This window comes from Motacilla alba, chromosome 5 (assembly GCF_015832195.1).
Source record: "Motacilla alba alba isolate MOTALB_02 chromosome 5, Motacilla_alba_V1.0_pri, whole genome shotgun sequence".
Classification (NCBI taxonomy): domain Eukaryota; kingdom Metazoa; phylum Chordata; class Aves; order Passeriformes; family Motacillidae; genus Motacilla; species Motacilla alba.
Genome location: NC_052020.1, coordinates 6459880 through 6485944, shown reverse-complemented (window position 1 = coordinate 6485944; position 26065 = coordinate 6459880). Strand labels below are relative to the sequence as shown.

At 41.2% G+C, this 26065-nt stretch overlaps 1 protein-coding gene across 23 annotated transcripts in view; it reads right to left on the bottom strand.

Moving 5' to 3' along the window:
- Nucleotides 1-26065, bottom strand: part of PPFIBP2 (PPFIA binding protein 2) — a 97726-nt gene that overhangs the window by 28622 nt on the left and 43039 nt on the right. For 13 of the 23 annotated variants that reach the window (XM_038137392.1, XM_038137391.1, XM_038137396.1 and 10 more), the window contains 3 exons: nucleotides 13052-13141; nucleotides 9096-9209; nucleotides 127-258 (listed from right to left, as the gene is read on the bottom strand). In XM_038137392.1, coding sequence (XP_037993320.1) covers nucleotides 127-258; nucleotides 9096-9209; nucleotides 13052-13141 — 336 coding nt within the window. The other 10 variants (XM_038137404.1, XM_038137408.1, XM_038137397.1 and 7 more) reach the window with 9 other exon arrangements.

Here is a 26065-nt window from a genome sequence, read left to right as displayed (position 1 = left end):
TGATACCAGCTGTGCTGCAGGCATGGGAAATCCTAATCCCTGCTGATTTCAGCCCAAAAGCTCAAGTGTGTGACAACACACCACAGACGTGGAAAAAAATTAAAACAACTAATGAAAGAAACTCACCTCAGCTTTGTTCTGTTTCTCTTCATATTCACTCTGCTCCTTTTCCATACCAACCAGCTTAATCTTCAGGTCTGAAACTTCAGCCATCAGATCTAATTTCTGAGTCTCGAGTGATGTGCGACTTAGCAGTTCCTGAAAGCAAAGCAGAATGATTTCCCCAGTTATTGATGTGAGCACTGACAGACTGCCATGTGTTTTATTGGCAGGCCCATATTAAACCCTCAGTTTGAACCTCAGTGTGTTTCTCAAGTGCTGCAGGTATTTCCATCTAAATGTTCTGTGTTAATCACCAAACCACCGTGTCCCACTCCTTGTTTCAAGCAAATGTGTGGCAAAGTTAACCCCTGGGCTAGACACGAGATCAAAAACAATACAGAGGCTGAACAAACCCCAACCTCCATAATGGCACATTACAAAAGAGTTGGCGTCTTCCTAAAACACTCATCAGCCAAAGTTATGCTTTAGGATGACCTTGTAGACCTTCTTGTCACGTGTTATCCAATAAAGGATGTATTGCAAAATGAGCACCTTAACCCAAATTGAGCAGCAGAGGCAAGCAACACCTCTACACCAATAAATAGTAACTTACGCCATGGGGCACCTGATGGCTTTTGATGGCTGCACGGTGTGGAGGGAACTGCAGCCAAAGAAATGTCCCAGCTGGAGTCTAAAAGGCAGTGTCTAAACTAAGAAACGCTGTAAAGGAGAAATAACTGCTCATGGCTTTTGCTTGTGTGCCCCAAGTTTGTTTTGCAGGTTGCAGAGTACGCAAGCTTTGGATGGAGTCACATCAGTGTGTCTGGAGAAGGGGCAACATTCACACCTTCACTGAATGCTTCATTTTTCAGGAAAGTCAAGGCAAGAAACCACCCAAAATTTAATGGAGTGTATTCCAGACATCAAATGCCTCTGTCACCTCGGTTTTAAAAAAATAAAAAAAGGCCCATCAGGACTTCAAGCCTTACTGAAAAATTCCTACTTTGTTTTCCAAGCGCCGAATCGATTTTTAATGAAAGAATGTAAGCTTCCAAATGGTTAAAAGATTTTTTGATAATTCATAAATCCCATTGGTGTGTTGATCATATGAATCACACTGAGGAATCATAGCAGACTGTGCTTTGAGTTACATGGCAGCGATTTAACTGAAGTTGCCACAGTTAATCTGGATCTATGCTGATGTTATTGAGGGATCACAAATCACCACGTCCAGCAGCCTTTTCTCATCTCTTCCTCTGCCCCAAACTGCACACCACATTGTAGACCACGGCTTGGAGAAGCCACAAAGGTTATTTCAAAGATTACAGAGTCAAGGATCATTTCAAAATCTGCTCTATATGTAAGTTATTTTAGTCTAGTGGGGAATATTGCACAAATTAAAAATAGTCCTAAACTTGCATCTGAATTGCAACACCAATTATCTAAGCCACCCACTATTCCCAATGCCATGCCCATTCCTGCTGACATTGGCAATGATATTTGTGGATGGATGGGAAAATAAACAGAAATGTAGCCTCTTGGTTTTGGCTTTTTTCTTTTTTTTTTGTCTTCTCCAAATGAAATAAATCAAGCCCTAATCAGGAAAAGATATTGCATGGACTTAGTTTAATTGAAAAACTCTAAGAGGCAGTCACTTAATGAAATCCCAGGAGGAGCTGCTTTCTACACAGGTGATTACAAATTACAATTATAATTGCAAATAACTCCTCTGTGTTCCAGAAAAACACAAATTTGCAGCAGTTTCAGAGGCACATCCCAGTCCAGACTGGAACAGGCTCTGCACAGCTGTTAAGACAGCAGACTGCTGCAGGTTAAGGCAGAGTTAAAAATGGGAGCTCTGATATGAAATAAAGCCACTGAACACTAGAAAGAAGAGCAGGATGAGGCAACTCTGGCCCCATGGACAGACTCTATCCACTCTTGAGCTAAAACAACATTTAGAATTTTTTTGGACACTGACATGGTGTTCCATGATATGGGAGGAATATTTCTTAATAAGGCAAGGAGCCGCAGCATCCCTCTAGGGATTTTAAACAAAAGATCTATCCTTTGAGTGCACCATCTGGCATTAGTTCTTATTTTTTCCTACAGACCCCTAAATTACCCTTAGTTATGCAGTGGAGAGCAACCCACACTCACTCCTCTCACCCCAAGCTCAGGAGCTCTGTGTGAACGTGGAGGCACTACCTGGTCCCAGCGAGCACGAAGGCAGCTGCTTGGGTGTCGGAACTCAGAATGTCCCACAGACATTCTCGGATGTTCCAGACCCAGGTCAAAAGCATCTGAGACCCTGGCATGCAGCCAGAGACCCCTGTGGCTTTGAATCTGACCCATGGAACAGTTTACTGTTTGCAGGAAGAACAAGAAGTCACAAAAGTTTAGGTTTTGTAGTAGAAGTAGTCACGGAGTGAAAGGAAGGATTTTTGAGTGCTGTACAGGGGGGTTTTAAGCCTTGTACGCAGGGGCCCAAGTTTTGTACATGGGGGTCAGGAGATCTAAGATGGAGGGATTTGGGTGTGCCCTGTCCTCTTTCTTTCTCCTTCCTCGCCTCCATGTCTTTGGTGATGTTGGCACTCACAGATTGGTTTAGAGTAGAAAGTCACCGTTCAATATAGATAGTAGGCATTGGGGAAAAAGTATAAACGTGTAACATGTAATGTGTGATATAAAAGATGGCACCAGCCCCTGGGAGGGCAGTGTGCCTTTGTCTGAGCTGCTGAACGGGCCACAGCAGCTCAGGAGAAGAATCTTTTAGATAACCAACAATAAACTACCTTGAGAACAGACAGCAGAAGACTACTGAGTCTTTCTTTGAAGACACGGGTTGGAGGAGGGACTTTTCCATCTTTTGGGGTCACCACAATCCGGGGGTGAAACCCCACACTTGGGTTTGCTTTTCTTTTATTCATCTCAAACACAATTTTTCAATTTGCTCTGAAGCTGGGGAATCAGATTCTCAGCTGGAGTAAACTGGCATAAATCTCGTGACTTAAAATAGGCAAAACAGCTAAGTACCCCTAGTTTGTTTTCAATGGAGCTCCACTGATTTAAAACAGCTGACAATTGCTCTTGCATCCCGAGGACCTAACTTGTGCTTTGAAAGCAAGTGCCGTTTAAAGTAAATGTCTCCTCTTGAAACAGGAACATCTGGAAGCAATTATTTTCATCTTCAAGCAGATGCTCACAGTGAACAGCTCATTAAGAATGTGAACCATTTTGTTACAGAGAAATTATAGTGTATTTCAGCGGTATGATGCAACTTGAATTCAGCCAGAATAAATATGCAATTGTAAGAAAAGAAAATACAAATTTATGTTATTGGTTTGAAAGAAAAAAAAAAAAAGATAATATAAGACAGGCAAAATGGTAATTTAGGCTGTAGCAGCTTTAGGAGGACCTTAGCTGAAAAATAGAACAGATAGAGAACACATCCTAGGGAATCTTCTTTAGAAACAAGATATTTGTGTTTAGTTTTAAAATGTACTATACATTATACTACGTAAGGGTAATTCTCCTTCTTAAAGATCTTTTTCTAAACTCAACTTTTGACTTTAAAAATTGAAGAGGCATGCAGATGGGATGATATACGTGTACCAGACAGATCAAAGAGTAGCAAACTATTTCCAAACACAACACACTTTTTAAAACTCACACTGTATATTTCTAAAGTACTTAATCAACTTTTCCAATATTCCCAGTGAAGCTGTAGCTCATGCTGTATATCTCACTCTCACATTTAGCTGTCTTGGAAATACACAATGCTTATAAAACAGTTTATAAAATGTAACGTGACAAAAATAGCTTGAAAAGAGGACACTATAATTTTTTAGGCTCTCAGCTGCAAGCACAGAAAATTCCAGGATATTAAGTTCCCCACAAAACAGAGGAAACAATCATGCCATACACTGATTGAGAAACCATAAGAAAGATTTTAGTCAAGTGAGGAGGGGAAAAAAAAAACCCCAAAGATCCCATTTTGCACTTGTGCACCGTACAAAATACAACATTCAAAAAATTCCTTACTTTTCACCCTTATTAAAAGCCTTGAGAGAGACAGACAGACCAAGCTACCTACCTGGGAAGCAAAATGCAGCCAGAAGCCCCCCTAATGAGGACTGCACTTCTCAAGAGCTGTGTGTCAGCTGTGGCAGAAATAAGATATTTGCTTAGCTGGAGGCACAGCTGAGAGCGATGTACGTGTGCAATCACCATGAAATGGTGCAAGGCAGTAGCAGGCAGGGAATTACAGCTCTCCAATTCATCATTTGCCCATTATATGGTTAAGGCAGGGAAAGGACAGAGCTGCCCGTAGCCCTGCCAACTTGACCAGCCCTTGGATCTGCCCGAGGAGCAGATTCCTGCCCACGTTAACTCCAAAAGAGCAAAGTGGAGTGCTCACCTGGAGAGATAAAGCTGCACAGCTTGAGAGCATGCTCTGAAAACCTTAGAGCTCAACCAGAGCAGCACAGAGCACACTTCAAAATCTGAAACACTAAGCCAGCTGCTGGCAAGAAGCTCCTGCATGCTATAAACAAGTGCTGAAATTCATCTAAGATCAGATAACTCAGGCAACTGAAAGTTGAAGGAATGGTCTTTGCCAGCCAGCAAAGTTCCTGAGGAGCAAACAGATACACACCAGATTTACACCCTGCAACCAAGGCAGGATTCTGGCTCCCCTGAGCATGAGACAGCTGCAAAACCAGAGCAGGTACACACTGAACAGGGCTGGATTCAAGTTCCTACTCTGATACAGCTCCTCCCTGCATACTTTTAATCCAGTTTTTTAAAAGGTTCTCCGCTATCTGGCACACCTTCCTCTGGCCCTTGCACCCAGAAATGGGCCATAAACTGACACAAGAACAGAGATCCTCTCCTGTTTACACCCTAACATTTCAGGTTTTGTGTGTATTTTTTTGTAAGGCACAAAGAATCGTAAACCCAAGTCCTTTGTGCTTTTCAAGAGAATTCACTTGATTGAAGACACAATCGTGTCCACACAACAAAACTATCCAACAAGAGTCCCCTAGATTGTGTCAGGAGATACTTGGAAGGCAGAAGGACACGGTCAGACCACGTCTAGGATTTGGTTCAGCTCAGGTGCAGGAAAGACCCTGCCACCCAGGCCAGAATTGTCCTTGGTTAAGCAAACTGCTGTCCTTATTCCAGAGAGCTGCAATGGAAATTGCTATCTGTTAAACAAATAAAATGCAGCTCTGGAATAGCAAAGAGGCAACCAACTAGATTTACTCATGACAGTTACCAACAAATGCACACAAAGGCACCGTGGAGGTGAAATCTGAGTGTGCAGAAGTTCACTTTTCAGATGGACATGACACAGCTGTCAAGCCTGACAGCACAGATTCCACAGCACTGATGTGTTTACATTAGGCATGGCTGGTACTCTCTGTTATGGGGCAGTTTAGGCAACTTTATAGAGCAAAAATTACTTCTGTTTCCAATTCTACAGCACCTTGATAGGAGATTCCCCCAAGGCCCTCTCTCTTCTCCAAAAAAAAAAAAAAATTCTTTCTTAAAATTGACTGGAAGAAAATACTTAATAATGCCACAAAGTAACTTAGGACAAGACAGACAGACAGACACACACATCATTGCTCTCTCAAATTGGCTGTCACTTCACAACTTAAAGCAGCTGATATACTGGAAATGGGCTGTCACAGCATAAATTGTTTTCTTAGGATAATTCTAGGAAGTTTTTTTTTAAATTTTACTTCTAGACATCTTTACAATGCGCCAAGGGGAAAGGCAGGTAGCTGTCCACACAGGCCAGCCTTTCCATATCCTTCACACATTCAGTGGCAGCACAGACACTCCTCTGGAAGGTAATTCCATGAAATTCAACTTGTGTCTTGCTGCCAGCCATGTCAATGTTCCAGAACATTTTACCACTTACTGTGAAGGATGACCTCGTTTCTTGGCCCAAACCTGAATTATACTTCAGGACTGAATTAAGGTTTTGCCATTGACTGCCACGAGTTTTGGAAAGGCCTGTTTTGTTTTCTTGAAGGAAGAAAATTCAGACACCTTCAAGGTGGAAGAATACTTTTCTTCGTTACAACCTGTGGTGGAAAAAGTGTCCTTACAAAAGTAAAATGTTGGGTTTGATGCCTTAAGCATCACATTATTTGTACCTGGGCACATCAGGGCATCTCTGCATCTCTCACACAGGATCCTCTCATTGCTCAAATGCTGCTCAGCTGGATTTTCCTTGGCTGTGCTTCCATAAACAGTGAGGTCAAAGCACATCTCTCCATTGCCCTCCTGCCACACCTTGACCTTTCCTGTGAGCTGTTCGACTCAGCCATCACAAAAACAGCCCCTTCCTTCTAAACCCCAGGTCAGCTTTCTCCCAGCCATGGAGGAGAAGGTTTGCTGAGCATGACAGCCTCAAATCAGTGGCAGAAGAAACACGGTCAGGAGGAGGGAGAAGGATGAAAGGAGAATCTTTCTTCCCTTCTCCTCTGCTGCTACTACTCCACATTCAAGATGCCCACCCCAAAATGCTGAACAGCCACTTTATGTTATTTGTATAACTTTTATTTCAGTTGCTGTTTCAGAAGTGGTTGCACGATCACTTTGTAGCAGGGTTCAAAACAACGGTGCATAAATCATAAGCCAGAAGGATTTTTTTGCCAGTAACCCCACCCTGACAAGCCTCTGCTAGCACAGATTCAGCAAAAACTACTTTGCAGGGTGGCATTAGATACCCTTTCTGCTGTGGAACTTCCAGATACCATCATCGGGTTATCTTAAAGTTTATAACTTTTTTTATTGGAGCATTTTTTTGCACAGAATTAATTATGAGTCACTCTTCTTATAGTTCTTGAAATTAAAAAGACGGGGCTTTATCTTTATTGTTCCATTTTCCACTTAGAGGAAGCAGCTGACTTAAGTTCACAAAGGCAAAAATCAGTGTAGTTCAAATATATTGTAAATAAGGAAACAGAACCATGAAATAAATCTGAATTTAGACTACACCGCCTCTCAAGAGGGTAACAGAAGCCATTCTGAAAAGCAGGAAACCAGCAGCAGCTGGCTGAGAAGATCTGAACTCAAATCTCCCCAAAATCTGACTGATTCATCTATTGAAACCCCTGAAACCACACACACTCTACTTTTGACAAATTGTCTGCAGAAACGTCCACTGGCCACATATCTGACACGAATATCACGATCACCACATGATCAGGTCAATCTCTTCTTCCCAAATCTCAACTCATCCCCCACAGAGGATAATCTTTTCAACAAAAGATGGAATGGAGAAGTGAATGGAGAAGAGAACCTTCAAAATAAATGATATTAAATAGGATCCTCTGCTGAGACAATAAATGTACAACTTCTCTGACTGCTGAGAGATCTGACTTGGGTTTCCCAAATCGCACTGTCTACTGGGAGAAACAACAACTACAGCTGCTCAAAGTTATACCAAAATTTAGATTTCAGGCTTATTTTAGACATATCTGGAGATTCTCTGCCTTCTTTTGCTTTGGCACAGCCTTTTGCAGTTTATCACTTTAGGATCAGCTTTGTAAGCAATTTGTGCACATGCCTAAGGCCAGACAAGCAGATGCAAACATTTTCACTGAAATGGCAATGTTCCTGCAACATTATATTCTAATTTCAGATGCCTCAGTGCTCTGGTAAATAAGGCTTTAAGTTCACAATTTCCTCAGAAGACCATCGGGGCAAAACATTTGAAGTCAGAGAAAGAATAAGCAGTTTTAGCAGAAGTCACAGAACAACGATGTAGCTTTAGACTGGAACAGAGAGCTTCTGCACTCTGTTGGGAATGCCTTCCTGGAGACTGAAAACAGATTTTCACAACTTAAATAAGCACTGTTCTTTGAGGTTTCACTTCAGATCTTGCTGGAAAACTACATGCACTCACTGTTTGCATTTTTAAAGCTGTCCCCTCACAATACAACCTTGCCCAGCTGGAAGCATTTTGGACTGTGTGAGATGGAAGGTTTTTTCAAGATCCTCTGAGAATTATAACTTAAAATGTTTAGGATACGATTTTATCTTATAGAAACTGCTGCTGCTTACATACATATGCACAAGGATCCTTATCATAATGTAAAGCTATTGTCAGTTCATAAAAAGGCTTGTGTATCTCACATGGACTAAAATAGCAAATTTATAGCACTAAATATTTGTGTGGGGAGAAAAACTAAGCTCATAGAAAACAGTATCTATCCCAAAAATTTCTGGCATAGATTTTTGAGGCTTATTTACAGTTTCAAATCTATTTTTGTTATCTATGTACTGCATTGACAATGGGTAATTTGCATCTGTAACAACAGAAAATTGTACAGGGAAAGAACTTCGGCATCAACAGACCTGCAAGTTCTGTAAGGTATTTAATTTATCATTTGCTCTGCCTTCTCAACACAGAACATCAAAGAGCAACAATTAAATCACATAGCCTGAAACTGTTGATTCAAATAAAGAAAATATGTCTTTATATACTAATTTTCTCATCTCAAGCTAAGGAGAAAGCTCTAAAGTTAAGCGAAAATGGTTATAGAACAGAACTTGATACAGTAATTCATTCCAAATTGCTGCTTGTTCAACTTCAAAGCCATTGGAAAACAGAGGGCATTTAAATAAAACCTCTTAATTCTATAACTCCTACATGTATTAGATACATTTAACCTGTCTAACCAGTTACTCAGCCATGTCCAAATAAGCACAGTTCAAATAAGACACAATAGTTTCATTTTACATGCTGCCACGTACAGCATTATGCAACCAGCCAGTAAAACTTTTCTTCAACAGGAAAACAAAGAAACATTTATTTGGGGGGGGAAGTGAAAAGCAGGAGGAGGACAATAAAAGAAGCGTTTTTTTCCTTCCCTGTTTTATCCTGTTGCCAAAGGCAGTCACACATGCAGACAAGCTGACCATGTGTGCTCACCCCACCTCTGGAGAAGGTCTGCAATCCAGATTTTTACCTGCTGAAGCATTTCTTCCGTAGCATTCAGCTTCAACTGATGCCCCTCAAGACAGATTTCTAAGTCCCGGATTTTCTCTCCTTGAGCTTCCACCTGGTCTGTGAGAACACTCACCTGTAATTTGAGAGAAGCACAGTGCTACTGAACTGACTGTAAATAAGTTCCAATTACCTTATGCATATAACATCCAAATGCACGTTTTGACAAGAAGCTCCTTTTTAAAGCCCTCAATGCTTTAATATTCCTGTGCACTGCAGCAACCTGCTCTACCAAGAGAGAAGTTTTGCAGTCTTACCTCTATTTCACTCCAACCCCGCCCTCTCATCTCCCCTCCCCTGCAACTGTTTTGTTTTGATATAAAAAAGAAAGGGCATGTCAAGGAGAGGTGGAATGCTACCTATGGGTAGCCTGGGTCCCTTCATGCAAAAGTCTGGAGAATTGGAAAGGAGCAAAGAAGAACAGAGGATACTTGAAATGCTTTATGTGGTTTTGGAGCATGCATCGCCATTTCGGCTTCTGTTGGCATTTCACTCCCTAAAGCGGATAAGTAGGAAAACTCTTCATTCCCAACCCAACCAATTACTTTACTTCTTACAAGAACAAAACTTTATTGATAGATTACCTATCAGTAAAGAGTTCTGAAGCTATGAAGAATGCAATGAGTGAAAGGCAAATTTTAGCTGTGGCAAAGTTCTATTCCAACAAAGAATCCCAGGCTTTGGCAAGCCAAAACACGAAAGCAAAAGCAGGGAGATACAGACAATGAAGCCCAGGGAAAGAAACAATAAGCAATCCTGGTAAAGAACTGTGGGAATGGTGGTAGAGAGAAGTGAGTGTGCAATAGAAGAAGCCCAGCAGCTGAACCCAGATCTTGCAAAGCAGAAAAAACTGCACCCAGGCTAATGTTAGAAAGACGTGGAAAAAAAACCCAGTGATAATTCTTATGTTAAGGAGACTCTGTATGTTCATTGTGACTATTTATCTATATAAAAGCCTTGAATATTCTAGAAAAATATTATCTAAAACAAACAAACAAAGGAGCCTAAGGTGTTTAAACTCCATTTTGAAAAAAATGCATTAACGAAAATTTGTATATGCTTTCACATCTACCCTGCAGCACCTTTATTAAAAAAAAACAAAATAAAAATGGACAGTATGTGGAAGTGAAACTTTTAAGATATATCCACTACACAGCATGTCTAAAACCCAATGAACAATTGAGTTCACTTCAGGGAAGCTACAAAGGGAGATGTCTGTCTTTCTTTTACCTGCTGACACAATGCCAAACATGCCTGGGAAAAAATCACAGGAAAAAGAAAGAAAGGCAAAAGACTATTTTTTTTCCATTAAAGTAGTTGTCTGTAGCTTAGAGTACAGCTGAACTCAGGATGGGGGTGGAGGCAGATGGCAGGGGGACACATCCAGGCTGGGGCAGGAAAACTCCCTGCAAGGAAATCTGTTGCTTGTCTACTTTGTTTTGCTCCCATTAAATGAAGAATGATACACAAAAATCCCCGTGTGAGGTCAGAAGGCATGAAGAGACAAACTGAATCCTCTGCTTCAGTGTGATGCAAGTTCCAGAGAAAGAAAACCAGCTTTATTTAGAGCTTCAGGTTCGGTTTAAATACCATTGCAACCTGGAAAGAAAACTCTGGACGTTAAATGTGACCTGCAAAGGAATTTAGTGAAAGCTTAGCAGTATGTGTTGGGTGTTCCAGCAGCTGGGCTGAGAGGCACATCAGCCCCTTGGAGCTCATATTTTCCCTTCTGTCCAGGATCACATCTGCCAGGCTCTTCAAGGAACCCGTAGGCTGCACCCAGACCAAAATCCCAGTTTATGCTAAGCTGGCACTTCCACCTTGCCTTAGGAGTGCAACACCTGCAAGTCTCAGCCTGTAGGTAATACATCTTCTGTAAAAGTGAGGGGCATGGAGCACTTAGCTAAAAATGGAGCCTTAGAAGGGTTTAAAAGTCTGAGGCCAGGCTGGAGTGCCCCCAGCCTCAAATTCCCTCCAGTTCACAGCTATGGGCCAGTCACTGGTGCAATCCAGCACGAGCCACAGAACAGAGGTGCTCTGTTCCCTTTCCTTTCTTATCCCTCCTGCCAAAGGTCACACCCAGCAGCCAGGTCTGCACCAGCAGAGTCCCTCAGGCCACGGAACCTCAGCTTGGGGCTTGCCTCTGCTCCTCATATTTGACCGACTGGACAGAAGAGCTGGTGTAAAGCAGGTCCTAAACCCAGCTGCACCTTGGCAGCTTTGTTGTTGATGCTCACCCTCCAGACTGAGGTTTTAGTCTATCTCATTTGCCTGGGGATGTTGCAGTTCCACAGCAACGCTGCTCAGCGGGAAAGGAAAAGGCATAAATATTGACTAAGCCTTTGGGTTTGATGGGGGGGGGGTGGAAGTGATGGGAGTAAAATGCAAGAGAAACATGTTCTAGTTCTGATTTTACTCTGTCCCTTCTAAGAAAAACTCTAGGCAGGTCCCAAAACGTGTCATAAACCCCTGTGTTTTGTGCATTTGGCTGGCTACTTCCCTGGGTACCTGTTTGGATGAAGATACAGTTATTGAAAATCTGCAGGAGAAAGAGGAGAAAAGCACATCCTGAGCAGCAGCCTGGGGCAGTCTGCAGGGACTATCAGCACTGGCCCTGTCAGACCCACAAAAGCTGATGCACAGATCACAGGACTGCACAGAAATGTGGGGAACAAGGGAGACCCTCACAAGTGCCCCAGTCCCACCCTCAGCTCTGGATGGAACACCTGGATTTGGCCCCTAATTGTCTCTCCACTCATGAGCTGCTCATGCATTCAGAACATGAATGCATGCACAGTGTGAGAAGCTGTTTGCTTTTACTACTGAAATTAAACTTTCAGTGTTAACAACCACTTGATTAATAAAAGGTGTTCTAATAAAGATCAGTTGTAAAGGGAATTTGTAGCACACACTTAAATTCCAACCAGAAGATTGTTTTTCAGTCAGGTGGGTTTTTTTTTTTCCCTAAATTTGGTAATAGCAATTTAGTTTAACAGTAATGGAAAAAAAAAAAATCCAACCAAGCCAAAGCTTGTGTCTCAAAACATTTATTGTTTATTTAACAACAGCAGTGAGGCTTCTGCTCAGTAAATGAACACAAGCGTGAGCAGAACATACAGGATAAGACATGTTTACAGAAACTTGTGACTGAAAGCAGGGAGAACACCTCCCCAACACACTTCAACTTTGTTTGATATAAATGTATGTGCTTATAATATGGATTTGAAAGCATGAAGGGAAAGGATATGCAAAGACCATTTAAATGATCTCCAGCTTCAGGATTTTAAAAAGCAGTTTAGTACTAGCAAAAAATCACAGAAAAATAATTTTTTTTGAAGTTGGGCAACATGTGTTTTATCCAGGAGGAGAACTTACATGGGACATGGGATCTGTTTGAAAAAAGGCTTGGTAAACTGAGAAACAGGAATCCTGGAAGAGCTTAGGCATGCATTTTACTGTCAAATTTTCTCTATCCCTGTTTCCCTCCCCCTTAAGCTTTTAGAAGATGTAAACAATTTTGGTACAACATATAAACAGGAGAAATGCCAATTCCACCTTTTAATGATGTTCTGGGTTCATTAAAAAAATGGTGGCATACAGAACCTAGAAAACTGGCACAACCTAGCAAACCTAAAATGAGAACCACCATCCCAGCAATAGCCTGGGACAGAAATATTTTTAATTCCTTTGCCACTCCCCTCACACTTTTACTGCTGTTCCACCCCTCTCCTCTACCAGGTTACCCCACCATGGAATCATTTAGAGGGATTATACAGATTACAAATTAATTCCCTGTTAAACATCAGCTACATTTGGCGAGCTGCTAACATTTGTTTAACAGAAAATGCTCTGCCACTTCAGCTTTTATGCACTGGGTATCAACTATGCAGACAAAATTCTTTTCTCTTTTGGACATACCTGCAGGATGAGTGACTCTTTATCACCTTCTAATCGTGCCAACCTTTCTTGATAAGTTTCATTATTGGATGAATGATGGTTCACCTGTGACTGGGAGGGAAAAAAAAAAGTGCTGTGAGAATTTTTACAGTTAAAGTTTCAAGGAATAGTTAATAAAAGTTTCGTATACTAAGCAGATTTTACAGGACAAAAAATATGAAAAAAATGTGTGTACAGACCAGAACTGCTTATTTCATATGTATTAAGCCTGTAATTACTGTACATTAAAAAATAATGTACATTAGGAATGTACCTTTTTTAAGCTGTATTCTGAATACTCTCTCATTTCCAGCATTCAAGAGTAGTAAATGAATAGACTGATATTTTCTAGAAAATTATAATTTCAATGGAAAATACCATCTTACCAAAACAAAACCCTTTTAATTTGAAATATCTATTTTCCACAGTAATGAATCCTGTATTTACTTTCAAGTGGTAAAAATTGCTATAGGCGTATTATTCCTAGAAATTACTGAAAGAAAATGAGAAGGTTTTTGTTAGCAACTAAAAATTTATTTAAATGATCATATTCTTACCAGGAACTATTCTAGCCACCCAATTACTTACGGACTTCTAAAAGGCTCTAGGGAGCAAAACCTTCTAAAATATGGCCTGTCCTTAACTATTATGCCCCATTTCCTCTGAATTTTAATACTTCACATAGAAACACCACCATTAAAAAAAAATAATAAAAAAATCTGTGGATTTCTTTAAGTTTAGAAGAGTCTCCTCAGTTGATCCTGCACACTGAAACATTGTGGGAAAGGAGCTGCTTGCTCAGAGCATCAAAAGTAACCTGAGCCCCCAGAGGTTGATTTCCCAGCTCCACTGCAGGCACTGCATTTCTGCCAGGGAACTCAACACTCAGCCTGGATTTTCAGCTAACACAGGAATCCAAGGAGCTCCCTTCCACTGCAGCTGACTGCTCATTTATAGTTACTTGCACAATGGCACCAATAGAATTATAATCCTCCTCCCCAAATGCCCTTTCTTTTTCAACTGAACATTTGTGATTTTTTTTTTATTTTTTAATTAAATATATTTATAGCTTCTTAATCTATACTGAGGCAAACAGGCCCAAACCTGAAACAAATGCTGAAAATAAACATGGTGCTGGATAAATCAAGAAACCAAATTTTTATCCAGTCAAAAGCCACTTTTCAAGCGATAAAGTGCTAAACTAGATATAAGTATGGCACTAGATACAAGTGTGGCTCCTTTGCAAGGTGAGAGAAACCAAGCACCCTTTTCTATGATTGTTTTGAAAGAAATTGAGAGAATCACAATAGCACCAACAAACAGGGGCTGAAAGATGTCTGAAGAGATCTTCTGGTTCCCTATTCCATCCTAGGGCAAATGAATATTTGCAATATTCTTGTTTTGTCTTCTTCTAAAGACCCCCAGAGATGGAACTCACAGCTTCTCCATCTACTTCTTCCCCACCCATCATGAGAGCATTTTTCCTCATGCCTAATCTGAATCATCTCTTCAACTTCATGGTTATCATGCCACCATAAATTAAAAAATAATTCTATTCACTTCAGAGATTTTTTTTACACATGTGAAGATTATCTCTGCATCTCTAATTAGCAGGTCCCTCTTCATGCTGTGAAAGAAAATACAAGTTTTTCTGTCTTTTCCTCAGAGATTAATTTTTCAAGATTTGTTTTGTTGCTTTCTTTTGGTTCCTCTTCACCAGCTATTTCCCAACTTCTTCTGAAATTAAAGGCTTGAGAGGAGACACAGGACTCCAGCTGAAACTGGCTTGAGTGGTAAAACCTTTTCACAGACTCCTGGGCCATATTTATTTCCATATTAAACTTACAGTAAAATTCATATATTTTCAGACTAGGACCTATAACTTCCAGATCCTTTTAAAATGCTTTTATTTAGCTGCCAGCCCGTTCTTCATTCTGCATTTACTCTTTGTTTCTGCTTAAATGCAAAACTTTGAGCAAGTCAGCGCCGACCTGCATTCTATTATTTATACTCTTTTCCTATGCATCTGGCTCTTATGTTTTAACCATGTCCTTTGCTGCAAGGCCCTTAACTAGAATCACCTCTAAATTCAATAATCTTGGTCTTTTGTGCCTGTTTAAGGGGCCAACAGGGACACTGAAAACAGAATGTGCAGTGCTCAGTCCACGCCTCACTTACCAGCACCCACCATCAAAAGATGAACGCGTTAACTCTACTCAAAATACTCTTTTGTCACAAGTTTTTGACCAGCTCATAATAAGTACAGCCAGGGTTCAAGACCTCACAGAAACAGCTCTAAATATGCAGGTGTGAGGTCAGCCAGAAAGGCCTCAGATAAGCACAGGAAGGTACAGTAGACAGAAAAATGACCTGCTAAATAAAAGTGTCTGATTGATGTACAGCAGTTGTTTGAGCCTGGGCAATTCTTTGTGGCATGTATAAAGACAAGATAAAACAGTGTAACATGAGCCAAGGCCATCTGGGGATGGCTGGAGAGCATTCTGCAGTTGTGAGAGTCAGGACCGAGAGGAAACTGAGCAAGATGTCACATGTATCAGCAGCAGCTGAGTACAGGACCCACAGCACAAAAAACACCAGACCACAGCTTGCTCTAAGAATTCTCAAACAATAAATAAACACAGGTCATGGGGTTACACAGGTCTCAAAGGCTGAATTTGCAGGATTTCCTATAAAGTTGTTACTTCAGAAGATCCAGCATTAAAGACCAAAAATTGTTACCTGGACTGGACAAATTATAAGCCAAATATGTTAACTATTCCTCTTCCAATGAAGGAATGAGAGAGATTGCACAAAACACGTAAAAAAGTTTATGATAACAAAGTAGAAGGAAAGATATGCTAAGGTAAGGTAGCTAAAAATATGCTGACGGCAGTACCACTGCAGATAAAAAAATCAAATCAACTGCATGCCATAAATACTTTGCCTACAGGAATCATAGAATTCTTAAGACTGGAAAAGAGTTTTAAGATTGTGGAGTCCAGCCAGCACCACCACCATTTTCACCATAAAACCATGTCCTCAAGTACCACATCTACACTTCTTCTTAACTCTTCCAGGAATGGTGTCTCCACCCTTTCCCTGGGCAGTCTGATCCCATGTTGTACAACCCTTTTTGCGATGAAATTTTTCCTAGCATCCAATCTGCACCTCTCATGGCCCACCTTCGGCCATTTCCCTCATCCTGTCACCAGCTGGCTGGCAGGAGAGGCCGATCCCCACCAGCTCCACCCTGCTGTCAAGCAGTTCTAGAGAGTGATAAAGTCACCCCTGAGCCTCCTTTTCTCCAGGCTGAACACCCCCAGCTCCTTCAACTGCTTCTCTTTTACCCTCCAGACCCTCCCAGCTCCGTTTCCCTTCTCTGGACTTGCAATGTCCTTCCAGAACTGAGGGGCCCAGAACTGGACACAGCACTCGAGGCATGGCCTCACCAGTGCCCAGCACAGGGGACAGCCACTGCCCTGCTCCTGCTGGGGACAATATTGCTGTGCAGGCCAGGTGCCATTGGCCTTCTTGGTCCCCTGGGCACAGCTGGCTCAGGTTCAGGTGCTCTCAGCCAGTACCCTCAGGTCCTTTTCTCTGGCCACTGTCCAGCCATTCTGTGCCCAGCCAGTGGTGCTCCACAGGGTTGTTGTGACCCAAAGACAGCATCCAGAACCTGACCCTGTTGAATCTCACACCATTGGCCTTGGCCCATCTCTCCAGCCCGTCCAGATCCCTCTGCAGGACCTTCCTGCCCTCCAGCAGATCAACACTCCCACCCAGATGTTATCTTTGTACTTACTGTGTGTGCACTCGATCCCCTCATCCAGATGGTCAATTAAGGCACCAAAGAGGGCTGCGTCCAGCACTGATCCCTGGGGAACACCCCTGGTTGACAGTCTCTGGCTGGATGTGGCACTATCCACCACCACTCCATGCCAGGACATCCAGCCAGGCTTTACCCACTGAAGAGTGACCTGTCCAAGCCATGGGAAGCCAGGAGCTGCAAAGAATTTCTTGGAGCACCTGTATTACAGTCTCCTTAGCAATTTTGGATATAGTTTACTGCCCGTCAGATGGCAAGAGATATTAACCTAAAAAATTTCCTGGAACAATTCCAAATCAGCTGTAACTCCCAGTTCAAGAGAAAGAAAAGAAAAAGAAAGCTTTTTTTTTTTTTTTTTTTTGTGTCAAAATGCATTCCATCACCTGCTTTAGCTTCTTCATTTTTATTTTCCAAATCTCTCTTTGGAATATGCTCACTGATTTAATATGAAAATAATATCGGAAAGTTGCTGGGAAGGTCCAAGAATCACTTACATGGTCCAGTCATTACCAAGTCCTCTTCCAAGAAAAGGGCTTGAATTTTCCTTCTCATGTGACACACAAAAAAAATTCAGACTTTGGAGAACAATTCCAAAAAGTGGAATTGTTGGAAAATTGTTTTAAATCAAAGCTGTGAGCTTTGATTTAAAATGGGGATAATCAGCAAAAGTATCAAAGGATCTGACAAGAAATGTTGGTCATTGATGTTCTCCTCAGGTGTTCCTTTTCAGCACCAAGAATCTCCAACACAGCTAATTTTAATCCTAACCCCTCCAACTCCTGAAGCTGGTCAGCAAGCTGTGACTCAGAAATTTGTCACAAGCACCATGGATCTCTCCCTGGGCTGTGGAGCGGGGAGGAGCTGGGAAAAGAAACCTGGCAGTCAGTTAAAGTGGTGATTTGTGAGCTTTTTCAACAAGTCACCCGCCTCTGTGAGGAGACAGGTTATGTCATAACCCTGCTCTCTTTCTCAGCCACAAGAATCACCTTCAGCTCCACTGATACTTGCATGGGATGCCAGTGGCAGTGATAATACTTGTATTAATGGAGATGATTAGGAACGTGCTTGATGCGGTAGTTTTTGTTGTAGTTTAGAAGCTGAAAACAAGGAGGATGGGCAGCAGAGTCCAGGCAGTCAGCTTTACCACAAAGCCCCAGCAGCACCCAGACCTCAGCACTGCCTCCCAACACAAGAAAATGCACACAGCAGACTCTCCCCAGCCTATTTGGAGTTGACAATATTTAGAAGTGAATGGTCTTTGCACCTCTGTAGTACTCTTTTTGGTCACTAGAATCATGGTCTGAGTCACAAGGAGTTGTATTGTGATGAGTGATGAATGAGCAGCTTACACAGTAAACATTTTTATTTGCCTCTGACTGTTGAGGCAAAAATTTAATCTCTTGGCATGTTAGTGCTACCTCAGATACACACCCATCTCAATGTATGCGCATTCCCTCAGTTACCTCAGAGGAGGAGGAGAGGGCTGGAACACAATTTCTGGATCTATAATTCTTGCCTTTCATCTGAAGGCAATTAGTAAATCAACAGTCGGATTTTTTATTTGCCATTGTTACTGGTTGCTTAAATGAAAGTGGCAGTGACTTGAAAAAAGCTGACAGTGCATAGTCTGAAACTAAGCAAAGACAGAGCTAGGTAAATTTTGGTAGTCCTTAAACCAAATGATTTTTAAAACAAATATTTTTATTTTATCTGGATTATTTTTCTAAAAATAATACTTATTTTTTTTCCTCAAGACGTGTAACTGTCTTAAAAGAAAATATCCTTACAGAAGGCATAAGATTCACCTTCAATATCTTGAATTTAATGGCTACATCATGGGTTTGATCACTCCACCTCTTGCTGGTACAGGTTAAGAATCTCATCCAGAAAAAAAGAATGGCATAAAACCAATGTACACCAATTTCAGGCCAGCCATCAGCTCTGTCCCACACAGTTTGCAGTGAATATTAGCATTTATATTAATCATTTTGGGCTATAAATATATGTCTATGTACCAAAATATGGGTTGTACTGTTTTTATCTGGAATGGTATCCTTTAATTAAGGGTAGGCGGAGAGATAAGAATAAAGCAACAGAATGACACAAAATTGTATGTGAGCCTTCTAACCCAAGTCCCTTGGGAGAACAAAAGAATTTTTGTTAAAAATGAGACACTTCCATATAGTGGGGGTATCCCAAGTCCCTTAGTTTGCAAATGAAACTTTTAACAGATCCACACTCAGGCCCGGTGGAAGAGCCCAGAATTAATTACCTGCAAAACACTCCCCCCAAACTGCCCACCACTGCTTTATGACTGTGCTGCTGGCCAAGCTGTGAATTTAAAAGCACGATGCTCATACACAAGGAATTTCCCCTGTCCTTCCTCCTTGGCTCTGTCCACAGTCTCTCAGGTTTTCCTGCCCCCACTTTGTCCATCTCTCTGGCCATTCTTGGCCCAGCATTTCCACAGGTCATGTGGACACCAATAAAGTCCAGTGGAAAGAATTGAAGTGTGGTGACACATTATTTCAGTTTGATCTAAGTAATATTTTTTTCTCCTTCTGCTGTTGCAAGATGCCACTGTACACATTATGCTACAAGATTTCTTCTCAAAAGCAGACCCTCCATCACAAGCATCTGAAAATAGCAGTTGTATCTGTTGTTTTTCCCTGCCTGGATCTCGTGATTTTGGTTTTTGTTTGCTGCCCTAATCCAGTCCAAGCCACAGATACCACACAAATCCAGCCTAGCCAACCCCTGCAACATCAAAACCCATCTGGGTCTCTGAAGTGATTTCTGCTAATGATGAAATTTGAGCCAGCTCTGGCATACTTCACCAAGGCTCTCTGGAAGTCTGTTGCAGTTATTCTCTGTTAAATGCCACATGTTACCCTGAAAGCAACTCATATTTTCATCATCAGCCAAAGAGCAACAGTTTGTGATTGCAGGAACTGAAATCTTTATGTGCTGTAACAGTCAGTCCCAGCCATGAGACATTGGGATTCTTGGACGGGAGAATTGATCAAGCAGCTCAGATTTTTTCAACTTTTTTGGTTTCTAAATCACTTGTCAAAGAAATTTGGGAGCAGACTGCTAAAGTTCTCCTGAAACAATGCAAGATCACTCCCAGTCCTCCTCCCTTCCCCTCCATGTGCTCACCCCTTTAAAGAGCTTGCAAGGAAAAGCAGCAGTATTGATATTCTCCTTTCTGACATAAAGGGAATTACATGCAGCAACAGCAGGAGCATTATTAATTCCTGTAAAACCTCGTGCTGCGTTTGAGCACCGTGTCCTTTCTGAGCACAGCCCACAGGCTGATGGCAGCAGACCTTATTAACCTTTTTGTTAGCAAACACGTCTTCACAGAAATGAAATTTCTGGAAGCAGGAGTGGCAGACACGCCGTATCCATAACCTCATTTAAATAGCAAATTAATATGTGAGCTCAAAATACATGTTTTTAAAGAGGTAATTAGCTTTAACTGCACAGAGCACAGGTTAAACTAAGAGTATAACGTTACCAGCAGCTACTTCCTGTTGCCTCTTCACTATCTGCTCACTTCCCATTTAATCCCCTCCACAGACACACTCCAGAAATGTGAAAGTTTCCAGAATCTGATGCAAATATTTGGTAAATTAACTCCAGGATTCTCAAGCTCTTATTAAAGACTGACACATCATTGATATTTTACACTTATTCAAGAAACCACCCAAAATAAATGCTCCTAATCACATTCCACATTAGAATTGACAGATATTTTGTGTTTATACAGCGAGTAAAAACCCAAGAGAGCACCAGCATTTGTATTCATGTGTTCATACATATAGACAGGCAAGAATTTGCAGGAAAGGCACACACAGGTTAAAACAGATTTTAAAAGAATAAGGAGAGAATGTGCTTTTTCCGTGACACACAAATCCATATTCTAATTGAAAAAACAGCCTGTTCTGAGGGATGTAGTCATATCCCATTCATGGATTTTTCTAACATTGAGAAATAAATACTGAGGTCATAAAAAAAATCTAAAAGCTGACAAAAACAAAGTGATTTTTTTCAACGTGATGAGAGAACTGCACAAACCTACTTTAAAAAAAAAAAGGAAGACAAGGACTATTTCATGCAGTTAATCTATGTCTGGGCAGTTCATCAGCAAAATTAACAAAATTAACAACCTTGCCTCTAAAAAAAACCCCCATCTTTTTAGCAGAGTAACAGGCAGAGAAGGAAACCACCACCATTTTTACCCGAGACAAAGGCATCCCGAGAGGTCTCATACAGTTACCCCGATGAAGAATCACTTAAGTGGAGAGCTGGAAAACTTTTCCCTTTACAGCACAACATGGTAAACAAGAGCCTCTCCTCTCTTTTGCTATACGTTACCATGCAGGATTTGTTTTGTTGCACTGCAATCCCCGGAAGGCGCAAGCACTTGCCAGAATCTATTGCCATTTGCTCAGAGTTTGATCCTAGAGTTTCATTTTTAAAGACAAAGACAGCTGATTTTCTCCCCCCCTCCCTAAGCCTCCTCCTCCTACACCAAGGCACGTCTTTAATTCACCTCTCATGAAGAAGCTCACACCATTTAAAGGCTGAGGCACTGAATGAGTTTCTTTTCGCCGAGCAGAGAACTCTCACTGAGATTTTGCTAAATGTGCTTTCAGAAAGAGCAAACAAAGCCCAGCAAATCACTTACCCTCTTTAGCCACGTGAAGTGCTTGTAAATATCAATCTCACCATCCATGCTTTGGGCCCATCTCAGCAGTCACATTCCCAGGGTTAAAAGAAACTTTTGGAAGCAAGCGCTCTGCTTTGTTCTACAGGATGTAGCTGTGATTTCTTCCCCTTTCAACTCTCAACTTCTGAAATTTTCAGTGCCTGGTCATATTTTAAGCAGAATCCCCTGCCCCTGTCCCACAGTCTTATCCCAGAGGCTTCTCACAGATGTATATATAACACACAACTGTATAAACTTCAGGCTCCCCCCCCAAACATCTGGTTTTTTTAAACAGCAGATCGGTTTGCAGCAAGAACAATGCAACCCTAAAAACTTTAAAAAAGATAACTTGCTAAATGATCTTTAAAAAAGGATCTTTCAAGAACATCATCAATCTGCAGGAACTGTTCCCCTTTAATGCTGAATAACAAGCTAAAAATTATATAAGCTGTCACTGAGAAACTATTCTCAAGTAGTGCTTTCTCTGGCTTTCTGTTTCAAGAGTGGCTGGAACTCATTACCAAAGACCCCCTATTTCCTGTCTCTGTTCTGCTCCCTGTTTATCGTAACACTACTCAGCCTTCTCAATTTATTTCAGGCTCAGACTAAACCTAAAAATATGTTCTGCTCTTTGAATTACTTGCCTGTCCTCTCAAAAGACATTATAAAAGGGGAGGAATTCAAGGACGATCCTGTGAATAAGATAATGATCCCATAAATACTGCTATTGCCAAAGAGGCGATTTTCCATCCTAACAGAAGATGATGATACCCTTCCAAGATATTTGTCTGCTCCTGCTGAAGCTGAAATCTCACAGCATGGCAACTTTTCAAACTTGCAACACCAAGATAAATACGTGTGCAACGCAATGCTCTGGCAAGAAGGGAAGTTTAAAGTGTTGCCTGTTATTGCGGTGTCCTCTAGTGCCTCCACACAGCAGTTATCCATAACTTCTAATTTTTCCCAATAAACTCCAGCTTCCAGTGTTGTTTCTCCCCCTAAAAGTGGCTTTGGCCTTAAACCAGGCAGCTGATTGTTACACACACAAGGACAACTGCCTCTTCAGACCCAAAGGCAGCTGCCCCCATGGAACCTCTGTGATCATCTCAGAACATCTGCTTATCTCCTCACTGCCTTCAGCTCCTGCAGCCAGACTGAGCCCTGGGCTTAGGGAGCCATCAACCAGCAGCTGGGAAGAGCCAGTATCAAAGCTGCTCGTGGTACTAATGTTATACACAAAGGACTCAAAGTCTGAAGCCGTGGAAAGCCTTTCCTACAGGGACCTGCCTCACTCAGGCACCCACCCACATTCCAGGCTTGGGAAGCCACAGATATGTGACAAAATTTCTTCAAGGGGATGTGGATTTTTAATATTTCAACCATTCTTGGTCCTTTTGACCTGATGGAGCTCTTTTGAGAACCTCCTGCAACACAAGGAAAGAGGGAAGGATATAATCCTGGACTTTCAGTTCCTTTCATGCATTTATTGCCTGTTTTTACCTAAGGTCACATAACAAGAAAAACATGACAATTTTTTTCTGTCACTGCTACAAGTCTTCTAAAGGTGCTGGGATACCTAAAATCACCAGTAAATGTGAGGACAAAAGACCTGCCTGTTTCCAAAAGCAATGCTACAAGACAGCTCTGACTTGGGTTGCCCTGAGCATAGAATATACTTGTTTTATGCTGTCTGAAAGTGGATGAGAGAAGTTATTATTGAATAGCTAATACTCTCTGGAAAAAAATCTTAATATATCATCAACAGTGCATTAAAAAAAAAACAACAAACTTACTAGAGTATATTTTCTTGTGTGTGACAGCTGACATGTCATGGCTGACAAGCTGGAGACTGAATAGGGGTTGTCTTGACATCAAACAAGAATGCCCAAAAGTATAAAGCATTTTTTCCCCCAAAAACCTTGCTATCTAACTACGGAGATTAGAAAATGCATCCAACTTTATCTCACAGCTTGCATATCCCATAATACCACCACTATGGTGCCTAAAGTTCCACGTTTCATCCATTTCAAAGCATTGGCTCTAAGACTCCCATTTCAGTCTTACTCAGGGAAGAAGGAAATACCTCTCTTAAAACACTCCACCACACTTAATCAGCTAATGATTGTGGTTTTAATTTTAAAAGCTACAGAAAAGCTGTGTTGCTGAACATCCTAGTGCCCCAGTGTGGCATCTGCATTTAGGGTAGCATCCATTTCCCCTTTGAAAAGTATTAAAAATGACAACATACCTTCCTTCTACCTCGCCACTTGTGCTGGAGATCATGAGAGGGCGTCTTGATTTCTGTTAGCCATTCTTCCTGATTAAAAGGTGAGTGTCTGAATTTTCTGCATCTTATCAGCCAGAATGTTGACAGCATGCATTCCAGACAGTCACATGCTCACCGGGAGCCTGTCACCTGCATGCTGAACTTTACATCCTGCTTGAGCTTTGGCCTGAAACTCCCAGAAACCAGCTGAATGCAGATCTATTGCCCCAGATTTGCTTAGAACGCTTTTCCATTTCACTGGGAAAGCAGGTTAGCTTCTCTGGGCAGCGGGAAATAAGGAAAACACGTTGCCCTCTCAGCATTGCTTCATCAGGTTACCACTCTATGTTTTCCTTATTTTCAGGAAATTCCTGTCTGTGTGTAGCTCTTCACTGAGCACCAGTTTCTGGTTCAGTGGAGAGCTAGAAAACAAAGAAGCAAAAGCTCCCCCACTTCCACTATAGAACCACCATGCTCAAGTGTTACTCCAGAGAGAGGCTGATCCAGCTTTTGCTCTCTTGCCCCCATCAAACTGTCTGTTTTCTCCAGTGCTGTCCCCAAAAATAAAAGAACACACACATTATGGCAATACAAATGCAATGTAGGGCAGTAAAATATTTCAAGTTAGCAAAGTTTATAGGCTCCATAAGCTGTCTGATAACCCACCAGGGTTTATTTACCAGTTCCATACTTCCATAGAAAACTGCTGACTACTGCCAGACTTGATTGGACTAAAAACTCCGTTTGCAGAACACCAAAGGTGCCGGCCCAAGAACTTTTAGCAATTTTACATTTTTGTGCTGATACACAACCAACAAAGCCCACTCAGCTAAGCGAGCCATTGCTCTTAGTCAGCATGTCAAATACCTCAAATAAGGCTTGCAGTCTCTTTTAAATAGTAAACAAACATGCTGCCAGAGCTTTGAAACTGAGAGCAAAAACGCTTTAAATGATCAGCTGCACTTCTCATGTCCCTCCATTCCAGACTAGGAAGAGACAGGAAAACACCCAGAAATCCTCTTAGAACTGTGGAGGGAAAGGCACTGTCTGGTGTTTTCCCTCTTCTACCAACACTGAGCTGAAGCAGCACAGAGCTGTTTGCTTTTCCACCACTTTTCCCCCTCTTTCTCCCACCCAGCTAGGGCCCTATGGAGACAAAAATTTATATTAGCATTGCTTTAGCAATTTTATATTTTATTTGTGATAAAATATAGGTTTTGGTGCAGCACAAATGCAAATGGTCAGTCTTGTTCTTCAATTGTCTCTGAATCTCCTGGGAAATTAAGGGGCAAAGGAATAGGAGAAATCAGAGCAGTCCTTCAGTCTTCCTTTTCATCAATAACTTCTAGATTCTTTTGGTTTCAAATCCCATCAGCCTCTGAAAACACTAAAATAACTAACACTTGCTCTCTTAGGCCAAGAAATGAAGTGTCCAGGTTTGCATCCTCCCAGCCTCGTCAGGGGAGCCCAGTGAGGATGGCCACGCTACAAAAATTTACTAATTCTCAATAATTATTATGTTAATTGGTAATAATGGATTCAACATTATTAAATTAATAATATTAACACTATTACATTAATTATTAATGTTAAGTAATAAATAAATTAACAGTAATATTAATTAACAAATATTATTTAGTTAATATTATTAATTAAATTAATATAATAATAAATAACATTAGCAATTATTAGTAATTATTATCAACTTTTTCTACATCTCTCCCTCTGCATATAGTTTTTTAAAAAATTTTTTTCCCCCCAATCCTAGTGTCTGGGCTGCTTTGGAAGCAAAGGGATTATGACCAGATTTTCAATGGGAAAATGTTTTCAGTGTGCCAATTCACATGTGTTATTCTCATGGTGCAGAAAAATGTGAGAGCTTCAGAGAGAAAAAAGAGAGAGAAAATATGGGAATACTTGTGTATAGGGAAACTCAGGCCATTTGTGTAGAAGACAATGTAGAAGACAAAGAAAACTTCAGGAATCTAGATGAAGTGTTTCCAGCAAGAAAATTTGTCTTAAAGTACTAATTGTGACTGACTGATAGTGTCTACGTGACAGAGAAAGGAGAAACTCTTGGAACAAAATTAAACAAATACACTGCATTCTGTAGATGAGCATGTTTGCTTTGCTTATGCTTGTCATAGTTTAAAAAAAAAATAGTATCCTGGGAAACAGACAAGAAATAAC